Below are 17,889 nucleotides of genomic sequence, written 5' to 3' on the forward strand. Positions count from 1 at the left end.
AGGGATGATGAGGATGAGTACAGGGCAATGGTGGAGGACTTTGTCACATGGTGCGAGCTGAACCACCTGCAGCGCAGTGTGACAAAGACAAAGGAACTGGTGGTGGACCTGAGGAGGGTCAAGGCACCGGTGACCCTTGTGTCCATCAGGGGGGTCAGTGTGGACATTGTGGAGGACTACAAATATCTGGGAGTGCACATGATAATAAACTGGACTGGGCTAAGAACACTGATGCCCTCTACAAGAAGGGTCAAAGTCGTCTCTATTTTTTGAGGCACCTGAGGTCCTTCAACATCTCCCGGACTATGCTCAAGATCTTCTATGAGTCTGTGGTAGCGAGTGCTATCCTCTATGCTGTTGCATGCTGGGGAAGCAGGCTGAGGGTGGCAGACACCAACAGACTCAACAAACGGATCCGCAGGGCCGGTGATGTTGTGGGTGTGGAGCTGGACTCTCTCACTGCAGTGTTGGAGAGGAGGACGCTGTCTAAACTGCAGGTTATTATGAACAATGGCTCCCACCCACTTTATGACACACTGATGGGACACAGGAGCACATTCAGTGCAAGACTCATTCTCCCAAAATGCACCACAGAGCGCCACAGGAAGTCTTTTCTACCTGTGGTCATCAAACTCTACAATTCCTCCCTTAATGTGTGACACTATGGTTTATCTGTTTTTCATACATGCAATATTCAGTTTTCATTGTGCAACAATAATAATGTAAGCATTGTAATTATTTAATTGTGTGTATATAACGTTTTAACTTTAACTTTTTTTTCTTCTTTTTTCTTTGTTTTAAGCTAGTAGAGTGTTTATTCTTTTTACATAAATGGGTGCTGCTGTAAAAAACTGCAATTTTTCTTCTGATTCTGATAATAAAGCCATGCACATAATTTTTCATTCAATAAATAAATCCATTGTTTAAAAACGTTTTGTGTTTATTTGGTTTGATACATAAAAGTGTGACAAATGCAGATTGAGGTAAATACTTTATAGAAGAATATAAACTTCACACAAAATATTTCCAAATAATAATTATACAGTAGTTTCATTCATTAAAGCACAATGTTTATTTAAAATATCAATCATAATATATTAGTGTTATAATTATGATTAGTCATTAACAGAACTGTTACACTTACTCTCCCTTTTATTAAATGTTTACATTATCATCATCTATATTTAACGTCATTATTAAGAATCATCACTTTGTTTCTCATCATTTTAATCTATCATGATTTATTGGTTTAATCAGTTAGCTGGTTAGAATGTACAGTTAAATAAAAGTGATTTCAGATTACAGATGGGAACCTGATGGACTCTCCAATCTCATTACTTCAATAATTATGTATAGAAGGAGGAGATGAAGGTCCATCAGTAGAGATGTACCGATCTGGGTTTTTGGCACCGATTCCAATCTCCGATCTCCTTTCAGGGATATCGGCCGATAGCCGATTCCGATAGGGGGTGGGGGGTGTTGCAAATTTAGTAGTAAATAAAGTACATCAAACAATTATTTTTTTTACCCACAGAAGACATATTTCATTAGTCTAACTGACCACACACACACACACAGGTTTAATGTTATCCAGTTCAGTCTGAAAAAACCTTAAAAATAGCCTCACAGTGAAGATAAACCGGAGCAGCGCGTGTGTGTGTGTGTGTTGTGTGTGTGTGTGTGTGTGTGTGTGTGTGTGTGTGTGTGTGTGTCTTTAAGAGAGATGATCTGTTCACTGTATTGCTTAAAGTGATTCACGAGTCGATTCATTTTCCGTGAAGTGTAAGTTTCTCTTCTCAGTTATCTCTCCGTGTTTACTGTTATTAATAAATGTCGTGGTTTTAAATAAACACCAGCTACTACAGAACATTTTGTGTGACTCTCTTACATTAAAAATCTTAATTAAACCGCTATTACCACAGATCTGTAACCGAGTCAGACAAAAGGGTTTTGATGATCCTAAAAGTTCAGCAGTAGTTCAAAGTCAGGATCAATCGGTTAAGCTTAACGTGATCTTTATATATCACACCATCGGATCGGCTACGTTTGGGAAATATCGGCCGATCGCCGATAGCATATTTTGATAAAAAATCGGCCGATACCGATTCATAGCCGATCGATCGTTCCATCTCTATCAATCAGCATTCCAGTATGGGTTTGAGAGTGCTGATCTTGTACAGGACGTGATGTCATGAGAGAAGCACATCTTCCTGTACAGTAAGCATGTTTACAGATTTAAGCAGTAAGAAGTTGAACAAAGCGTCACCATGTAGCATCCCAGTGTGAAGAGTAGATGGTGTTTATCTCCACTGCTCTTCATCTTCTTCTTCTCTTTATTTAATGTGTGTTAGAATCAGATGCTGTAGAAGAGATCAGACATGATCAGATGTTTCAGTCACCTATCAGACTCAACACAATCAGAACCAGCATAAGCAGCAGCACCCACATGGTGGAACAATGATGGAACATTTTCAGTATCACTGAAGAACCCTGATAGAGATGAAGTTCTGCTAATGAACAGTTCGGATTTCCCAATAAGACAGGCATATCATTGCATGTGTGTGTAGGTGTGTCTGTGTGTAAAGCAGCAGTAACTCACTGTAGCTCTTTAAGGTTACATTGTGGATCCACCTGTAGATATTTGAGCAGTTTTACTCCTGATTCTCCTGGATGATTGTGGGTCAGATACAGTTCTCTCAGAAGTGATGATGGATTTGATTTTAGAGCTGAAGCCAGAGCAGTAAAACCTTCATCTCTAATACTGCAGCTGTTCAACCTGCAGAATAAAATCATTTAATAAAAATCATTTTCTCCCACCTCCTCCTCCATCTCCATTCAGATCCACAGACATCACTGAGAACATCTTCAAAATGTAAAAGAATTCTATTATGTTAATGATGAAGTGTATCATCTTGTGTGGGTTAGTAAAACTCCTACACACATCAATAACAGTTTCTGCATTAATGATCTTCTGTATCTCCAGTGTGAAAGTGAAGATCTCACCTCAGTATCTCCAGTTTACAGTGTGGAATCTTCAGTCCAGCAGAGAGCCGTCTTACTCCTGAATCCTTCAGTTTATTGTAACCCAGGTTCAGATGTTTCAGACTGGAGGAGTTTAAACTGAGAACTGAGGACAGAACTTCACAACTTTTCTCTGTGAGATCACAACCAATCAACCTGGAGAGAAATTATCAGATACATCAGAGAAATGAAAGACGTCACCCTGCAGCAGTAGGTGGAATCCAAGTAGCAGATCTGATAATATTACCCAGGCTGCATTGCAGATGAAAGTAAAAGCAGCTGAATTCATTATGCTAAATCAGCAATCATTCCAACTGGAGTGTAAACATTTGATTTCAGACTTAAAGTGGATTCCACATTTGAAAGGCTTTTAAAGAGTTTAAATCTTCAGTAGATCTTTGTTAGCTGGTAGATCATGTAGCAACAATCCCACTAAAACATCTACACATTCAAAACCAAAAACCCTCTTAAACACCAACCAATGAAACCTAGTTCAACTAATGATGCTTCATAATCAGACAGGAGTCATCATCAGATCTTTTCATAGTGGAGTTTCTTTTACACTTCTTAGCTTAACTAACAGTAACCTGAACAAATGGCGTTGATCACCATCAAATTCCAAATATACCAGGATGGTGGGGTGGTGCAGCTTGTAGAGCAACTGCAACGCAGTTTATGAGCTCCTAGGTTCAATGATCATTTTTAGTTATTGTCTGTGAAGAATTTTGCATGTTCTCCCAGTGGCACACTCTCTGCTTTCAAGTGGTGACAGTCCTATGGAAAAAGCTATTTTCTACCAAAAGTTGTGATGTAAACGCTTTTTCCAGCATGGCTGAACAATTAATCAGGAGTAGATGTAAAAAAAAAAAAATGTACAATTTGTATCCACAAAGTTGAATCAGTTCATCTGGACACAAGTTTGTTGTAGAGATCAGTCTGACTGAAGAAGTCATTCGGATTGAGTGACGAAACGTATCTCTACAACAAACTTGTGTCCAGATGAACTGATTCAACTTTGTGGATTTGTGTACCTGGATTATTGAGCATGCATCAACAGGTACAATTTGTATGTTAATTTCAACAGTAAGTCAGGTGAACGAGTTTCATCTCGCAGAAACCTACTGCCCAAAATGCAGTTGCAAACAGCATCTCTCCAGGGTGTGTTTACTCTATGCACGGATGGTTTCCCACCACGACCCAATGAAGTGATCAGTGTAAATGAATGAGGAAGTCCTGATGTGTAAAACTTTGTAATCATGAAAAACCTGATTTGGTTCAACAAATTAATTTCAGAACATCAAACTATTAACTATTCAGAGCTAACATGCAAAGTCAGAGCTAAACTGCTAGGACAGAGATAACTGATTATTTCTGGTTAAAATCTTTAAGTCTCAGTGTCCTCAACTTGCAGTAGATGTTTTCTGGTGCTCATGCTGCAGTGAAATTAATCAGAGATGAACATAAACAGGTCGTTACTGACCGAAAAACGTAATTGTTACAGTCAAGCTGGAATGTCTGGACACCCCTTTCACCTTCTCCACGTTTTATTACATTACAGACTCATTCTACAGGGGTTGGACAAAATAACTGAAACACCTGCTTTTAGACCACAATAATTTATTAGTATGGTGTAGGGCCTCCTTTTGCGGCCAATACAGCGTCAATTCATCTTGGAAATGACATATACAAGTCCTGCACAGTGGTCAGAGGGATTTTAAGCCATTCTTCTTGCAGGATAGTGGCCAGGTCACTACGTGATGCTGGTGGAGGAAAACGTTTCCTGACTCGCTTCTCCAAAACACCCCAAAGTGGCTCAATAATATTTAGATCTGGTGACTGTGCAGGCCATGGGAGATGTTCAACTTCACTTTCATGTTCATCAAACCAATCTTTCACCAGTCTTGCTGTGTGTATTGGTGCATTGTCATCCTGATACACGGCACCGCCATTGGTTGCACATGGTCCTCCAGAATGGTTCGGTAGTCCTTGGCAGTGACGCGCCCATCTAGCACAAGTATTGGGCCAAGGGAATGGCATGATATGGCAGCCCAAACCATCACTGATCCACCCCCATGCTTCACTCTGGGCATGCAACAGTCTGGGTGGTACGCTTCTTTGGGGCTTCTCCACACCGTAACTCTCCCGGATGTGGGGAAAACAGTAAAGGTGGACTCATCAGAGAACAATACATGTTTCACATTGTCCACAGCCCCAGATTTGCGCTCCTTGCACCATTGAAACCGACGTTTGGCATTGGCACGAGTGACCAAAGGTTTGGCTATAGCAGCCCGGCCGTGTATATTGACCCTGTGGAGCTCCCGATGGACAGTTCTGGTGGAAACAGGAGAGTTGAGGTGCACATTTAATTCTGCCGTGATTTGGGCAGCCGTGGTTTTATGTTTTTTGGATACAATCCGGGTTAGCACCCGAACATCCCTTTCAGACAGCTTCCTCTTGCGTCCACAGTTAATCCTGTTGGATGTGGTTTGTCCTTCTTGGTGGTATGCTGACATTACCCTGGATACCGTGGCTCTTGATACATCACAAAGACTTGCTGTCTTGGTCACAGATGCGCCAGCAAGACGTGCACCAACAATTTGTCCTCTTTTGAACTCTGGTATGTCACCCATAATGTTGTGTGCATTGCAATATTTTGAGCAAAACTGTGCTCTTACCCTGCTAATTGAACCTTCACACTCTGCTCTTACTGGTGCAATGTGCAATTAATGAAGATTGGCCACCAGACTGGTCCAATTTAGCCATGAAACCTCCCACACTAAAATGACAGGTGTTTCAGTTATTTTGTCCAACCCCTGTATAATAGATCAAGTTCTTTTTTGTCACAAAATTCTACACAAAATAGCCACTATGACAAAGTGAAAGCAGGTCCCAAAGAGCACAGTGGCCACCATCATTCGTAAATGGAAGAAACTTGGAACCACCAGACTTCCTAATAGAGCTTGCAGTATGTGCAAACCGAGCAATCGGGGAAGACGGGCCTTGGCCAGGGAGGTGAGCAGGAACCTGAGGGTCACTCTGACAGAGCTCCGGCGTATCCTTGTGGAGATGTGAGAAGATCAACCAGCCAGAACCCAGACCTGAATCCAATCCAAAATCTGTGGATGGAGCTGAAAATGGCGCTCCCCATCCAACCTGTTGGAGCTTGCAAGGATATGCCAGGAGGAACGGGCACAAATGTCCAGAAACAAGTGTGCCAAGCTCATAGCTTTTTTCCAATTTAATTTCTTCATGAATTTGCCAATTTTCTTTCCAAATTAGTCCTATCAACTAAAAAAGCTTTAATTGTTGGTGACTTTAATATTCATTATGAGGAGAAGTGTAATCCACTTAAAATTGCGTTTGAACAACCTTTTAAACAACATGGAAAAGGTGAAAGGGGTGTGCAGACTTTTCGGCTTGATTGTGTATCTGAGAATGTCACCAAATAAAGAGCTAATCCACACAACGTCAGTTTATTCCTGTATAGAAAAACACTGAGAAGATATACACAAATAGCAGATGTCTTTTTTTTAAGCTAAATCACATTATTCTTCATCTTCCTACAACAGGTTCAATACCAGAAACCCAGATGCTGGTAGTTCAGGATCAAATCTCAGGTAAGCTAGTGAGCTACAGTAAAGAAACAATCATGCTAGGATGTGATAAAGTATGAAGACTCCAAAGAGTCACAAACAACCCATCCGCCAAGGATGGAAAAGATGGAAAAGATCTTCTGTATCTCCAGTGTGAAAGTGAAGATCTTACCACAGTTTCTCCAGTGTACAGTGTGGATGCTCCAGTCCAGCAGAGAGCCGCTTCACTCCTGAATCCCTCAGGTCATTGTAACTCAAGTTCAGATGTTTTAGACGGGAGGAGTTTGAACTGAGAACTGAGGACAGAGCTGCACAACTTTCCTTTGTTAGATCACAGTTCCACAACCTGGAGAGAAATGATCAGATGAATATTTCCCCTTTTATTAATTACAAACACAAAACTGCAGTTTTAGCTCTGAATCAAGTTTTAAATGTACAGTCTGTACTGTAGAGTTTAATACTGAAGGAACACTTTAAATTGTTGTAGATCCTAAGTTCGTAAAAGTTGTAAGATGATGTGGAGACCTAGAGCTGACACGTGTTTCACCGATATCCAGTCCACTCGATCCATAAAAAAAACAAAAAAGACTGCACTTTTCCTTACATGTCAAACTTTTATTTAACTACAAACAAATGAAGTAACTAAAAAATCCATACTTGAAAAATATCATCTACTAATTAAAAATTGTCTAATTATTCTAACAAATTAATCTAAATGACCAGACACGGTCAGAAAAGCGTTTGGCTCCATCCTAAATCATCCTAAATCTAACCGGCACACTCGCACTCAGCATAGCAATTATGACTGTCGTTCTTAAAGTGACATCTCACATAAACATGCCAATATAACAAGGATTAATATAAACAAGTGTGGACTTCCAAATTCAGAAATAACAAAATTATTTAAATACAAACATATCCACATATGAATATAACCTAAACATAAAAAACTTAAATTGATAAATTATCTAAGAGCCACATACAATTGTTTTATTTATTTATTTGTCAATCATTAACGTATTTAATAATTCTGAATCTTTCCACTGTTCACCTTCAAGCAACCAAACCTATATAATATTGTACAATTGTAAAAAGGTTTCCACTAACTGAGGCTCTGTATTTGTGAATGCATTATAACAAATTAATTTTATTCCTGAAAAGAAAAGTCAGTAAAAGAAGCAATCCTGGTAGGATGTGATGGCGTATGGCAACTCTGTTCAGGTTTAATATCAAACACAGTCATGAACTATTTACTGTCTCCAGTTCACCTCACTTACACGCCTCTGTACTGTGGGATGAAACCGGAGCACCCGGAGGAAACCCACGCAGACATGGGGAGAACATGCAAATTCCACACAGAAAGGACCCGGACAGCCCCACCTGGGGATTGAACCCAGGACCTTCTTGCTGCGAGGTGACAGTGCTACTCACTTAGCCACCGTGCCGCCCCAGATTACTAAACAATGTCCACTAAATTAATTTTTTGGTGTAAATTATGCTTTAAATTAGGACAGATCTCCAGTGTGAAAGTGAAGATCTTACTCTAGTTTCTCCAGTTTACAGTGTGGATGCTCCAGTCCAGCAGAGAGCAGCTTCACTCCTAAATCCCTCAAGTCATTGCAATCCAGGTTCAGATGTTTTAGACTGGAGGAGTTTGAACTGAGAACTGACGACAGAGCTGCACAACTTTCCTTTGTTAAAGAACAATTAACCAACCTGGAGAGAAACAATCAGAAACAATCAATTTAACATTGTCTCTAAAAGTGTGTGTGTGTCGCCCCTGAGATAGTTTATTTGTTTACACTGATTGTTTCCCAGGATAAAGTGATCAGTGTAAATGAATGAATGCATATAAAACTTTGTGAAAGAGAAGATCTTACTCTAGTTTCTCCAGTGTACAGTGTGGATGCTGCAGTCCAGCAGAGAGCCGCTTCACTCCTAAATCCCTCAGGTCATTGCAATCCAGGTTCAGATGTTTCAGACTGGAGGAGTTTGAACTGAGAACTGACGACAGACCTTCACAACTTCGTTCTGCTAAATTACAGTTTATCAACCTGGAGAGAAACAATCAACCAATGAATTAATTCAGATTAATCATATCTATCATTAATGCATTTCTCTCTTTATTACTGAACTTGCATTCACCATTTAGTCCTCATATTTTTGGAGCTCTGTGGTTGATGATTTCTACCATTTCAAATCAGATTTTATACTCAGTAAAATTATCAGAGTGCAAGTTAATAAGTGGTGCAGAAATATTTAGCATTAATATTAGTTACTAAATTAAATATTAATTTCCACCATTTCATCTTGTATCTAATTATTACAGTTTATGTGATGAACTGTTGAATCAAATGTTTATCAATGAATTACTCACTCAGCTCTTCTAGAAGCTTGTACCACTGGGAGCAGCTTCAGAAGACCTTCATCTGCTGGGTAATATTTCCTCAAATTAAACTCATCCAGCTCCTGGACTGAGTTCAGCAACACAAACACCAGAGCTGACCACTGAGCAGGAGAGAGACCGTGTCCAACTTTAGAAGTGGAACCTCCTCTGTTCAGGTAATTTTGGACTTCCTGCACTAGAGAATCATCGTTCATTTCATTCAGACAGTGGAACATATTGATGGACTTTTCTGCAGAGGGATTCTCACTGATCTTCTCCTTGATGTACTTGAGTATTTCCTCTTTGTTGTAAGAATGGTTTCCTGTTTGTGGCAGTATGCCTCGTAAGAGAGTCTGATTGGACTCCAGTGAGAGACCTAGGAGGAAGCGGAGGAAAAGATCCAAGTGTCCATTCTTACTCTGTAAGGCCTTGTCCACTGCACTCTTCAGGAACTCAGACAGGTTTGAGTTGTTGAAAAGATCAAAAGTTTGGTTTTCTGGTGTATTTTTGTTGATGAAGCAGATAAATGCATATAAAGCAGCCAGATACTCCTGGACACTCAGGTGCACAAAGCTGAAGACCTGACCCAGGTGCAGCCCAAACTCCTCTCTGAAGATTTGGGTGCAGACTCCTAAGTACACTGATGCTTCTCCTACATTAATGCCACACTCTGTCAGATCTTCTTCATAGAAGATCAGGTTTCCTTTCTCCAGTTGTTGGAAGGCCAGTTTTCCCAGTGACAGTATCGTCTCTCTGGTCTGGTGTGGATCAGGGTCAGATTTCCCATGATACTTTTGTTCCTTGTGTTTTATCTGAAAGATCAGGAAGTAGGTGAACATTTGAGTCAGACTTTTGGGGATCTCTCCACCCTCTGCTTCACCCAGAATTCTTTCTAGAACAGAGGCTGAGATCCAGCAGAAGACTGGAATGTGACACATGATGTAGAGGCTTCTTGATGACTTCATGTGTTTGATGATTTTACTGGCCAGGTCCTCATCACTGATCCTCTTCCTGAAGTACTCTTCTTTCTGAGGGTTACTGAACCCTCGTACCTCTGTTACCTGGCCTACACACTCAGGAGGGATCTGATTAGCTGCTCCTGGTCGAGTGGTGATCCAGATGAGAGCAGAGTAAAGCAGGTTCCCCTTGATGAGGTTTGTCAGCAGCACATCCACTGAGGCTGATTCTGTTACATTATACAAAATCTTATTCTTCTGAAAATCCAGAGGAAGTCGACACTCGTCCAGACCATCAAAGATGAACAAAACTTTATAAGCATCACAATGTAATGATGACAGACCTTTCACTTCTGGGAAAAATTGATGAAGAAGTTCCATCAGACTGAGGTTTTCCTGCTTCATCAAGTTCAGCTCTCTTAAAGGAAGTGGAAATATGAAGAGAACATCCTGGTTTGCTTTCCCTTCAGCCCAGTCCAGAATGAACTTCTGCACTGAGACTGTTTTTCCAATTCCAGCGATTCCTTTAGTCAGCACAGTTCTGACAGATGTGTCTCTAAAGAGGTTGTTGCATTTGATGGGAATCTCCTGCGCTGCTGGTCTCCTGGACGCCGCTTCGATCTTTCTCACCTCATGTTCATAATTGACACCTTCACTCAAACCCTCTGTGATGTAGAGCTCTGTGTAGATCTCATTCAGAAGTGCTGAGCTTCCATGCTGGGAGATTCCTTCATTAATTCTTTTAAATTTCTCTCCCAGGTTGGATTTGAGTTTTTTCTGATAGTTATAGACTGATAGTTCTAATAAACAAAAGATGGTGATCAATAATTTACTGCATGATCAAGAAACCCTTGAATAAATAATAGGTTCGTTACTAAATTATTTTAAATATTAACCTCTATGATTATATTGGCTTATTTGTAGAGATGTACCTGTATCAAGAAGTACCTGATGCTCATAAAACATTATATAATAGAATCTAAAAACCAATTAAAAGCCGTGATGATTCTAGGACCAAGTATTTAGGTATCTTACTCCTTTGCAGGATGTTAGCGAGGTCTGTCTGGTTCATGATCTTCAGGACATTCAGTGTGATCTTTAGCACCTGTCTAAAACTACTCAGGTTTTCCACATCCTTCACCTCCTGCTCAGAGCATGCTGGGTAATCATCATTCAGTAGCTTTTTAAATTTGTTTAGCTCATTCTTTATCATGCTGATGACTTTAAGCTCCAGTTCCTGTTAAGGAATTTAGAAGAACAGATCATCACAAGAAGCACCATGAGGTAATAAAGATAGATGACTGATGTGACCATATAAGGGCCAGTGATAGCTCAGTGGTTAAGGTACTGGACTAGTAAACAGAAGGTTGCCGGTTCAAGCCCTGCCACCACCAAGTTGCCACTGTTGGGTCCCTGAGCAAGGCCCTTAACCCTCAATTGCTCATCGTGTTCCGCTCATTGTGTGTAGGTCGCTTTGGATAAAAGCGTCTGCTTAATGCTGAAAATGTAAATATAAGGAGTTATATAGTTCTAACATTATACTGAACTAGTTGTTGTAATACTTTTAGACTAGTAGAATACTTTCTGGTAGATCCATAAACAAACTCCAGTTAGTTCAAAATGCAGCAGCTCGAGTGCTAACTAGAACTAAAAAATTTGATCATATTAGTCCTGTTCTATCATCTCTACACTGGCTGCCAGTTAAATTCCGCATCGATTACAAAATACTTTTACTAACCTATAAAGCGCTACATGGTCTGTACCACAGTATCTGAGTGAACTTATTAATCACTACAACCCAGCGCGTCCACTTCGTTCACAAGATGCAGGGTTACTTATAGTTCCTAAAATTAAAAAGACCACAGCTGGTGGAAGAGCATTTTCTTACAAAGCTCCACAACTTTGGAATAATCTTCCTGCCTCTGTTCGGGATTCGGACACAGTCTCAATGTTTAAGTCTAGACTGAAAACATATTTATTTTCTCAGGCTTTTGATTAATATAGACAAAGGAGCAGAGCTTGGGGGTTCTTGGTCATAGAAACTTGTGGTGATCAGGGATTTTGGGTTGCTGTCGTTCTGCCTCTCTTATCTGATCACTCAGGTTTGATGACGGTGGGGAGATGGGCGCTGATGTCCTGTGAAAGCCTTCATGACCTTGTTACCTGCTCGCTCTCCCTTTTAGTTATGCTGTAATAATTAGGGCTGCCGGAGTCTAAAACTCTCTGTAAAACTGTTTTACTCAACTAGCATTGTACATTATTAACTACATTCTCTGTTGTTTTACTCCAAAGGCATTCTGATGGAAACCTGTTTACCCGCCGAGGTTAAGGATTAAAGTCGAGACTGCCGTGACAACTATGCTGCTCGTGCCGGATGTGACGGGTCTGGAGTAATTGCACCAAGAATGACAAGAAATCACTACAGACTTTATTATTACCAGTTATAACTTTTAGATCATTTAATTCTGTGTTTGTATGCTCTGTGTAAATCGTGTATTTATTTAAAGTATCCTCCAGACCACCCAAGAAGGATGGGCCCTGCTGAGTCTGGTTCCTCTCAAGGTTTCTTCCTGTAATTTTCAGGGAGTTTTTCCTTGCCACAGTCGCCCTCGGCTTGCTCAACAGGGATTTTTGTATCTATTGGTCATGGATTTTGTAAAGTTGCTTTGAGACAATGTCTATTGTAAAAAGCGCTATATCAATAAAGTTGACTTGACTTGACTAGTACAGTGGTACCTTGTAACTCGACGTCCGTAACTCGTAATGCCCCTAATTAGTCCCATTAACCCCATATGGCAAAAATAAAGACCATTCAGGTCTGAAAGAAGCAGAACCAGGGAGGGTCCAGAATCCAAAATCAACATACAATCCCTCACAACATTCATTAAGCCAACGGCAAACTACATTAGCATCATTATTATTACACACATATATACAAACCTTGAATATAGATTCCAGCTGATCTCTGCAAGTAACTTGTAATGTCTTCTTTTGTTGTCTTTACAAAAAGATGAAAAAGAAATTATATAATAAAATATAAAAATGACTTAATAATGATAAAGCTGCATCAATAACTAAACAAAACCGTACCATACACCAGCACATTCTATCATCCAGCTATTGAAACATTTTTAACGTCTTTTCTCATTAGTACCATTTTTAATGAATAAAGCAGGAGATTATACTAACCTTGGATCAGTAGAACATCCTCCATCTTTAAATTTAAACAGAGGTTCTATTGACTGGTCGCTCTTCATTGAGACACAACCGGGTTCAGATGAATCTGGTCTCGTACCCTCCATCAGACTGGAGTTTTAATAAAACCAAACACAAATGAACCAAAAAAAAAGTTAAATTTGAAGTATTTAATATATTGAGAAATAGAAAGTAAAAGATTTTTGTTTCAGCCTGCTCAAGAAAAGCTGTATTGGTATCAGAATTTTTAGTACACACCACTCATTACACAGTAAACAAAACCAACAACTTCATCCCATACGAGTTTTAATTTAACACAGATTGTTAGCTAATTTGGGGGTAATAAAATGTAATAAACAATTGGCAGTTCATCACTGTGTCAAAAATGCACAAAAAGCACAAAGTACTCAAACAGCTAGCTTAACTAGCTACTAAGTCTACAAGATCAGTATTCAGTCTAGTTGTGGACTTAACCAAAGAGGTCATCTTGTTACAGAGTTACATCAATTTTACCTCAGATCAGTAGAAGAGTCTCTGAAGTGGTTTGCACGGTTTAACCAGTTACTCATAACTAATAAATAATTATTAAAAGTTTTAGATCTTCATCATTTAAGTCATTTTATGACTGGGTGCTTAGGAGGTGCAGTAAGGCACTAACGCACCATGAGATTATACTAACCTTAGATCAGTGGAACATCCTCCATCTTTAAAGTTAATTGAAGGATCCATTGACCGATCACTCTTCATGGAGACACAGCTGGGTTCAGGTGAATCTGGTCTTGTACCCTCCATCACACTAGAGTAACACTGGAGTAAAGGTAAAACCAAAAGTAAATAACTATATTAAAAAGTATGCCAATAACTCAACCAGCTGATCTGATTTAACATTCTTAATACAGTCGACTTATGAATGTAATTGGTTCTGAAGGGCTGTTCTTAAGTCAGAATGTTTGTTAGTTAAACCTGTTTTTCCCATAAGAAATAATGTAAACAGAATTAATCCGTGCCAGACCCCCCAAACCCCCCCCTTACCCCTAACCTCTCTAATGTCTTAAATGCTCTTTTTTGTTATAAATACAAGTTTATTTTCCCTTAATCTTAAATTATAGAATATACATTTCTGTAATAAACAATAATACACAATACATAGTAGTACTGTACATAACATATCACATTTCATACACCATAATGTTTTTAGAACATTTTTAGCATTTAGCAGACGCTTTTATTCTTATAATACACCATACGTCACATACACCATAATACATTTCCTTCTTTTTTATATAAACTGTATCTACCAGAAACAACAATAACTCTCATATTTCTCTATTATTTCCTTCTTAATTTCAGTAGTGTTGTATTTTGAAGGTGTAATTGTACTAAAGAAAGAATACTTTACTGAGCCGAGTTCCTTCTTCTCTCTCACTCACTGTCCCCTCTGATACACAGTGACACCTACTGGCAGGAGTAATTATACAACAACAAATGTTCCGCACTCTGCACCATATTTGGGGACATTTTAATATTTCAAACACTGGAAAAACACCGTCCCCTGTGCGAATATTCGCTCACTGAATATATATATATATATATATATATATATATATATATATATTAGGGCTGTCAAACGATTAAAATTTTTAATCGCGATTAATCTCAGAATTTCATGTAGTTAATCGCGATTAATCGCATTTTAAAAAATCTGTGTAAATGTTATAGAAAAGAAGGATTTTTAAGTGAAATGTTACAATTAAAATGGTGAACACATTTTATGCTAAATGTACTTATGTTAAAAACTGCTGGGACAAGAGAAAACTGTAAGGGAGTTTTTGTAACAGACTTTTCTGTGGTTGTATTGTGACAATGGTTAGAATAGATAGATAGATGGATGGATGGATGGATGGATGGATGGATGGATGGATGGATGGATGGATACTTTATTGATCCTGAAGGAAATTAAAGCCCCAGTAGCATAATACAACAAAACAAAAGCAAACAGAAAAAAAAATAGAACCGAGTCTTTCTTGTTATTTACATAAAATGAATAACTGTAATGATGCATAAGGTATATTGCTAGTGTAAAAATTGAATAGTAATTAAACTATCAGATTATTAAATAGTAAAGTGACGTGACAATATTGCACAATTAGGCCAATATAGCCACATATATACAGTACATGCACATATATACCCATATACATACATATTCACACATGTAAATACCCATATACATACATATTCACATATGCAAATACATACACACATACTCAAGTACACATATGCAAATACATACATATAGATACTGTAGTATGGACGTTTCTACACGAAGTGAGTGTGTTTTGACCCTTTGGGGCTTCCATAGTTCATGGACTCGCGTGCTTGACTCAGCTGTGCGCTAACCGGTACAATAACAGAAGTAATAAAGTGTTTTCCTCCCGACAACTTGTGAATATAGCGTGTATTTATTTCTTTATTATGCAAGTGCATCACTACAACGCTTGGTTATATTATTTTAACAAACCGCAAATAAACAACGGTGGCAAGTCCGACATTAAAACGTTTGTTCTACCAGTCAAGTCTCAACATGAACTAGAATTTGCGTTAACGGCACTAATTTTTTTAATTGCGTTAAATTGAGATTGCGTTAATGCGTTATTATCGCGTTAACTTCGACAGCCCTAATATATATATATATATATATATATATATATATATATATATATATATATATATATATATATATGTATATATATATATATATATATATATATAGAGAGAGAGAGAGAGGGTCAGAGTAAACTTGTTCGTGACTTCACGAATTTCAGTTCATAATCCGAAATTTGTTTGTACGTTAAGTTTAAAAAGATCATTCGTAACCTGAAATGTTCGTATGGTAAACCGTTCGTAACTTAAGGGTCAACTGTGAACTCTCATCAGTGTGTTAGATTAGTGCTTTCTTTATAATCACACACACACAGTGGAAACATTATCAGTAACAAATGTTCACTTGAAGAAGCGAATTCTAACCTTTCTTTAGTAAAGTTTAAAGTCTTGATGCAATGATTCTATACATGTTTATTATTTTATATAATAATAAACTATTAAGTTATAACTTTATGTACATTAATGATTGTGTTTCCGTTATTTTGGCCACCGCCTGCACTGATGTAAACATGAGCGCTCTGACGTCACATCTGTGATTCTCAAAAGCTGAATTTCAGTATTTACACAAAAACAAGGGATAAGTTTTTATAAATGTCTATTCTGTTTTTGTAAATCCTGGGTTTGTGAGTTTGTGTGGATGAGAGAAAAACACAGAAAAGTTTGAAATATATCGGAGTTGTGGAGGCCTAAAGTTACGATGTTTACATGTAAATGTGACGCATTTTCAGACTGTTCCTTACAGTAAAAACAATATAAGTAATAAAAAATCAACCCTAAACATTTCTCCATCAACTACAGATTTACAACATTCATATATTATAACTTTATGTTCAGATACTCACCGGCTTTTTCTCACAAATAATCCGAAGATCTTACACTAAGCAACACTCTATGCAACATTCAAGAGCTCCTCCAATTCTTCTACTGTCTTAGTTCAAAGTCGCGAGTACAACCTCAAGCTACGCTGGGGTGAATTTTAGTTTTAAAACAGTCAGACATACAGAATCAGAAACTTACCAAAGTATATTTTTATTCTGTTGAATGATAAGATAAAACAGCCCTGTTTACTAATGAGAAACAGAAAAACAACCTTTTTTCCATTGACACTATTTGTCTACATGTGAACGCTGCACTCAAACTAACGGACCCAAAAGTTTGTGCACCTCTGGTCAGATGTCATGTTTGATCAAGTGAAAATAAATTGAAACAACACAATGTACAGGGAACTAAGTTAATAATGGCACTTCCTGCACAGGTTAATGCACTATCTCTGATTATTTACTAATCATATTTGATAAGTAAACACACCTAAATGTGCAATAATGTTAGCACATGTCATCTTTTGTATTTTTTTTGGATTTCAACCGCCAATCTTCTGGTTGACAGCCCAAAGCTCTACCCACTAGGCAACCACAGTATAAGGCATATCCAAGTATAATATGACAACCACAGTATAAGTCTTCTATATTGTTTTCGGTCAGCACACAACTAAAGAAATAGCAATAACTAAATTAACTTTGGATAAATTGATAAAATGTCATATTTTCAATAAACTCAATGAAGTATACAGATCTCTATTATATATATTTTTATTTAAGTGGATTACATTTACATTTTCAGCATTTAGCAGATGCTTTTATCCAAAGTTACAGTACAGGTACAGTATACAGTCAAGCAATTAAGGGTTAAGAGCCTTGCTCAAGGGCCCAACAGTGGCAACCTGGCAGTGATGGGGCTTGAACCCACAACCTTCTAATTACTGGACCAGTACCTTAACCATATATATATATATATATATACAGTGGGGAAAATAAGTATTTGATCAGGAGTCTTTTATACAGGGACAGGACTAATTTGTGTGCCTTTTGTGCACATAACCGGTCTGTGGGGGTCAGAATTCTTGCTGGTTGGTAGGGGATCAAATACTTATTTCCCTTAATTAAATACAAATAAATTTATAACCTTTATTTAATGTTTTTTTTCTGGATTTTTTGTTGATATTCTGTCTCTCTCTGTTAAAATAAACCTTCCATAAAAATATAGACTGTTCAAGTCTTTGTAAGGGGGTAAACTT

General features: G+C 38.2%; 1 protein-coding gene across 1 annotated transcript; it reads right to left on the reverse strand.

Moving 5' to 3' along the window:
- Positions 1-957: 957 nt before the first annotated feature.
- Positions 958-16,726, reverse strand: LOC134300329 (NACHT, LRR and PYD domains-containing protein 3-like). The gene is made up of 12 exons (XM_062985054.1): positions 16,658-16,726; positions 13,831-13,958; positions 13,146-13,262; positions 12,897-12,954; positions 10,992-11,193; positions 8,992-10,756; positions 8,495-8,668; positions 8,157-8,330; positions 6,787-6,960; positions 3,004-3,177; positions 2,600-2,776; positions 958-2,360 (listed from the first exon to the last, which is right to left on the reverse strand). Exons 2-12 carry the CDS (start codon positions 13,941-13,943, stop codon positions 2,354-2,356), a joined length of 3,135 nt encoding a protein of 1,044 aa, XP_062841124.1. The 5' UTR covers positions 13,944-13,958; positions 16,658-16,726; the 3' UTR covers positions 958-2,353.
- Positions 16,727-17,889: the final 1,163 nt, after the last annotated feature.

Source organism: Trichomycterus rosablanca, chromosome 2, assembly GCF_030014385.1.
Source record: "Trichomycterus rosablanca isolate fTriRos1 chromosome 2, fTriRos1.hap1, whole genome shotgun sequence".
Lineage (NCBI taxonomy): Eukaryota > Metazoa > Chordata > Actinopteri > Siluriformes > Trichomycteridae > Trichomycterus > Trichomycterus rosablanca.

Coding starts and splice junctions, on each gene's coding strand:
- LOC134300329 (XM_062985054.1), bottom strand. CDS start 13,943: ATGGAGGGTACAAGACCAGATTCACCTGAACCCAGCTGTGTCTCCATG. Junction 12,955..13,145: donor GGATGTTCTACTGATCCAAG/GTTAGTATAATC, acceptor CTTTTTGTAAAG/ACAACAAAAGAAGACATTAC. Junction 8,331..8,494: donor TGTACACTGGAGAAACTAGA/GTAAGATCTTCT, acceptor GTTTCTCTCCAG/GTTGGTTAATTGTTCTTTAA.